General features: G+C 37.5%; 1 protein-coding gene across 2 annotated transcripts in view; it reads right to left on the bottom strand.

Moving 5' to 3' along the window:
- drd2a (dopamine receptor D2a) overlaps window positions 1-1,662 on the bottom strand; it is a 15,838-nt gene extending 14,176 nt beyond the window's left edge. For both annotated transcript variants that reach the window (XM_035679483.1, XM_035679484.1), the window contains exon 1: window positions 1,366-1,662. In XM_035679483.1, coding sequence (XP_035535376.1) covers window positions 1,366-1,644 — 279 coding nt within the window. In that variant the 5' untranslated portion in view covers window positions 1,645-1,662. The remainder of the gene's footprint in view (window positions 1-1,365) is intronic.
- Window positions 1,663-5,400: the final 3,738 nt, after the last annotated feature.

Below are 5,400 nucleotides of genomic sequence, written 5' to 3'. Positions count from 1 at the left end.
TCCACCACTCTCCAAATAGGTTGCCTATAAACAAAAGTTGGTAACACACACCTGTGCAATTAAAACATGTTACACCATCAGACACTTACTTTTCTGCTATGATATCAAAATAAATATTTTATAGGGAAAGTTATATGCTACAATTTGGAGCTTTGATTCGTGGCTGATTACAATTCAACTCCCACTTTTCCAAAATGCTTTGATGTATGCTCCCACTGTGTGTACCCAGCTGCCCACATCAACAAAGTAAATAATTCTGATAAAAACAAACACAGTATGCAGGTTGCATGCTTAATGGGTAAACAACCTTTTGTCTGATAATTGGGGCCAATGATTACAAGAAAGTTTTTTTTTTGGCTTTTGGTAACCACAGCAGCATTAATACAGTAATATATTACACTCAACACTGGTCAAAGTATTCCTTTAACACATTTCCTGTCACCACTGTGTTGTATGTATAAACAAACATGCATGAAGACAGGCAGAGACCATGACATCCTATGGATTTATACACTGTAATCTGATCAGAGTGATAATCATCATGACTCACTGAGAGACACAGGAGGATTAGAGTCCCTGCAGTCTTAGATTGCCTTTCTCTACATCAGACAGCGTGACCTAAAGCCTGATGGTCAGAAATAACCCCAAGACCCAGAAGATAGACAGAAGAAATGAGCTACAGTCAAAAGATGTTTTTCTGAAAGATAGCCCACATCCTGCTTGCTATTGATTTGGTAGATTGGACATGATTTTATGTTGGACCTGAGTCTCTGATCTGTTTTAGGCTGCACTGGTTAGCGGGCATTGATGTGTCATAACTGCTTTTAAAAAAAACAGGTCTGCATTATCCCACACAGCGATGAATGCAAAATGATGTATCCCAGAATTAGGAAGAATTATTCAGAAACATTTGACCTCTGACTGAATACACTGGTCTGACATTTTGATGTTTTCATATAGTGCTGTTATATTACAGGCCTTTAACCACTGCAGGACTGATATTTACAATGCTGATGTGAACATTTTAGCCTTCACCCTCATTTCACCGTGAGCCTTTGACCTGCTCATAAGTGCTGGCTGCTTGCTCGGCTCAAAGTACCTTTTCATCATTATTTCACTGGCACCGGATTTCATATAAATGCCTGTTGTATGCATAATATACTTTGCTATTTTTTTTACCTCTATCTTTAAAAGTGATTATTTTCTCTGGTTTGTCACAGCCTACCGAGCCTGCAAATCACTTCCTTTTGTTTTCGGATGTTGTTCCAATGACACAAAATAAACACACAGAGAAAAAGAGGTATAGGCACAGAGATAGAGAGGACATGTCTGTGTGTGGGTGCATGCACATCTTTGCTATCATACCTCTAAATAGACTACCCAGGGCATAACCAGTGTGGCCACCAGAAGGTCAGCGACAGCCAGGCTGACGATCAGGTAGTTGGTTGTGGTCTGCAGGGCCTTCTCTCTGGATACAGCCATGCACACCAGCACGTTGCCGAAGACGATGACGAAGATGAGCAGAGTAAGCAGCATGGCATAGTAGTTGTAAGGGTGCTTTTGCTCTTGATCTGTTTCGTTGAAGCTCCATGTTCCGTTATCATAGAAACTGTCATTGTAGGCATACTGGGTAAAGACATCCATTAGCTGTGAGTGACGAAGGCCAAGTATGGGCCCTGCAAAACATGCAGACACAGAGAGAAAACAGTATTTTAAAGTTGTTATGTTCATGTGAATGTTTGCAAACAGTATATGAAGAAAAAAACATTTGGGGATAATATTCCTGCAGTAATTGCTCTGCAGAAGCTACTGGTCTATTATTTTAATTTCTTATACCCCACTGCACCCTGTAATAGACCCATCTTTTTTTATATCATAGTGGAGTTTCCAAATGTGTATAAAATGATGCAGAAGGCATCTACGATATTTCTATCTGATCAAACTGTAGCCATTAGAACCCTGGCATCTTTAATGAACGTAAAAGAGAAAATCAAGACTTAAAGAGATTCATTTAGGGGACTGAAATCAAAAGCATTCTGTAGCTGCTGGCAAATGGCCTAAAACTAATCAAATGAAGTCTGCATTCACCACAACATATTGTGATGTATTAAAGTATTATACTTCCCACCAGTGCAGAAAGATTTTTCTTTTACAACAAGAGGCTGTAACAAAACACAAGAAAACACCCTTTCAGAACATTTATATGCAGGTAAATGTGCTTTTCATTTTAAAACAGGTTATTCTCAAAAGATTTTTTGTTGGAAGGTTAAAAGTAAATTTTTCTTGTAAACAAACAGTTGCGTTTATATTCAGTGTCCCACATCAAAACACATGTGTATCCTTAAGGCCTAGCAAAAAATGCCAAATGTTTTTCCTTCCTCATAAAAATTTGAATATTACATAAAACATTTTTTCTTTTAATTTGAAAGCTGTATTGTTTACATCCAAGTTTGAGTTTCTAACACTCTCCTTATTCCCTGCCTTTTGCAAGTGCATTGTAAAATTTCTTGGCACATAACCACCACAAACTGACACGTGGTATTGTGCTGGGAAAGCACACCATCAGAGCAGACTTAATGTGTCTTTTGTTTTAGCAAAATGTTAAGCTTAACCACCTCATTATTACATTCATTTGAACTGACTGAAAACACATGGGTTTGAAATTGTTTTCACTTTTATGGAAATTGCATTATCAGAGAGAACAACATTATTAATAAAAATGTAGGTGTAGTTATGCCAGTTTGTCACAAACTAGCCACAATATATCATTATGCATCATCACTATAAATAAATCTTAAAATAACTGATTGCATTGTTTCCGCTGCATTTTGCCTAAAAGATCATATATATTGTCTGGGATATGATTTATTTGATTACCTATTATCAACATTCAGTGTTTATCTAAACTACATAACATTTTGCTCTCTGATTTGACATTGTAACATTATACCACTGTTGCAAACTTAACTGTTGCAAACACTGCATCTTTTTAGAATAATGTCAAAAATACACAGACAAATTCTATTTTACCAAACCCTTAGCAGTGCAGTTCCCTCATACCTGTCTAGATTAATGTTTATGTCATCCTCCACTTTCCCAGCTACATTTTCACTCCCTCTTTCACACACACTAACCACCTTAATTGGTTCTATAGCCTTTGAGGCTGCTGCTTCTGCTGACTAGAATCTACATCAAATCCCCATCTACATCTAAGTCATTTTTATCTCTGTGCCTAATTTCATTTCCACAACCCAATAATTATTTTCTTTCCCCTGTAATCATTTCTGTAGATCGTTTTTGTCTTTGCAATTTTACGTGCTGGAGTTTCTTTCACTACATAGGTTCATTTTATTTGTTGTATGTGTTCCATGATGACCTTAGGGTGATGCCAAACCTTAGACTCAGCACCCACTGTTGTTAACTTTCAAAACCCATCCAATTGCCCTGAAAGTTGCATCTCAAAGTTTTCAGATTTAATTCAAAATTCATTGATCCCTATGTGGTTGTAGGGGAAGCAAAAAGGGGACAAACCAAAATACTCAAAACAGCAGTTACATGCCCATATGGACACTGATGCAGTTTTTGGTGGCTGTAATTGTTTTTCTTAACCATACAGGCCTCAAAGAGATTGCTTCCTAATGCAATTCAAATGTAAGAGTGTTACTATGCCTCAGCTCAGGAAGAAAGCTGTACTGTCTATGAAAACACAGAATTTTGCACTACAAAGGGTTGGGTGATGAGAATATATATATATATATATATATATATATATATATATATATATATATGAGAATGATAAATCTTAATATTAGCTTCAGCTTAACTGGGCATGTTATAAGATAACCTTAAGCTGTCCTTTAGGTCCTGGTGTTTTTTTTATCTAGGCTTACAGATCATAGTACCAAAGGCAATATGGGCCATCCAGGTTATCTTCAGCAAACTTAACATGTGAAGCCAAGCTCTCCAGGCAGTGGTTTTCTTCATTGTATCCTTAATGAACAACATATCTTTTTTTATTGTACATCTCTGAAAACACTGTCATACAGCTTTCTGTCACATCCTTGAGCCTAATGTGGAGCTGTTGAAATGAGTGTTGCAACAATGCCTATTTTTTATTTTTCATTTGTTACATTTATCTACTAAGCTGTTGACTTGTGAAGGCTAAATTCTTTAGAAATGCTCTTATGCCCTTTCCATCCTTACTGTACTATATGAGCACTAAGTGTCCTTATTCAGAAGTCCTTGATAATCTCAGTCGATTTTCAAATACCTCAAGGATTTTCAGGACACATTGCACATGCGAAGGACAGACTTTCTTAGCAATTTTTTAATAGGGTCTGGTACAACCTACAGTACATTTGAATGTCACTGCACTGATCAGATTACCTAACACGTTCACAAAGGTTTTTGTGCACACACCTTTCTTGACTGTGAATGCGGAAACCTGAATAAGAATTTCTTGTTTAAGTGCTGGTTTTAGTTCAGATCGTCATTACAAAGATGATCAGACCACAATTTACAGCCAACTAAAGATGAATACAAGTAATATCGTGGTGCATAAACCACAATATCTATGCGTGCAAAGGCTACATAACTAGAGGTATTTACTGTAACTTTGGATTTATGCAGAGAGACATGTATATGTGTGTGTATAATACATTTATGTGAGTAGAGTAGTCTACATGACAGCACCAAAAACTCAGCCTTTTTGAGCCCAGTAGACTAACTAAATTAACTAACTAAATTAATAATAAAACTTACCAGAGGAGGGCAGAGGAAAGCCTCAGTGCACAGAGGAGAATTATTTAAAGAGAAGCAGTGAGAGAAGAAAGAGAGGGAGTACAGGAGTGAGTGAGGGTAGAGTGCTCCTGTTAGGATGTGTAAGCATTGCTCAGGGGCACCAGTCTGTGTGTGTACCCTGCAGATGCCCTGTACTGTCTAATCTTATTTATTTGCCCGCTGTACTTCTTTACTTACAGTACTTGAGACTGTTCTCACTGCTGGCCTGATAGCTAGTGCTTGCTTATAAAGATAAACCTCTGCTCTCTCCCTGCTACCTTCAATATCTTCTATTCTTTAAATGAAGTCCTATGTGACCTGCACCTGATTATAATATTAATAATGCCCTTCTCCACAGGTAGGTCAGAGATCAGGGTCTATGACCCAAAACAGATCCAGTGTCTGGCACAAGGAATTTTCAAGTGCATACTTGCTGAATGCTAAAACGTGAACCTATGTCCCCTATTTAATGCAGTGTCACTATGGTAATTGTACAGTCCCTGCAGTATACCGTCCATCTACTGGCTGTCGACTACCTTAATGGCGATCTTCTACAAAGGTGTCAGGCATTACTGGATGTGATTTTATTTTCTGATTCTGACAACAGTTTGACTTGACTAA

Source organism: Morone saxatilis, unplaced genomic scaffold (assembly GCF_004916995.1).
Source record: "Morone saxatilis isolate NCDOM2014 unplaced genomic scaffold, NCSU_SB_2.0 Contig8, whole genome shotgun sequence".
NCBI lineage: Eukaryota > Metazoa > Chordata > Actinopteri > Moronidae > Morone > Morone saxatilis.
Note: the sequence above shows the minus strand (reverse complement) of the source record. Positions and strands in the feature narration are given on the sequence as shown.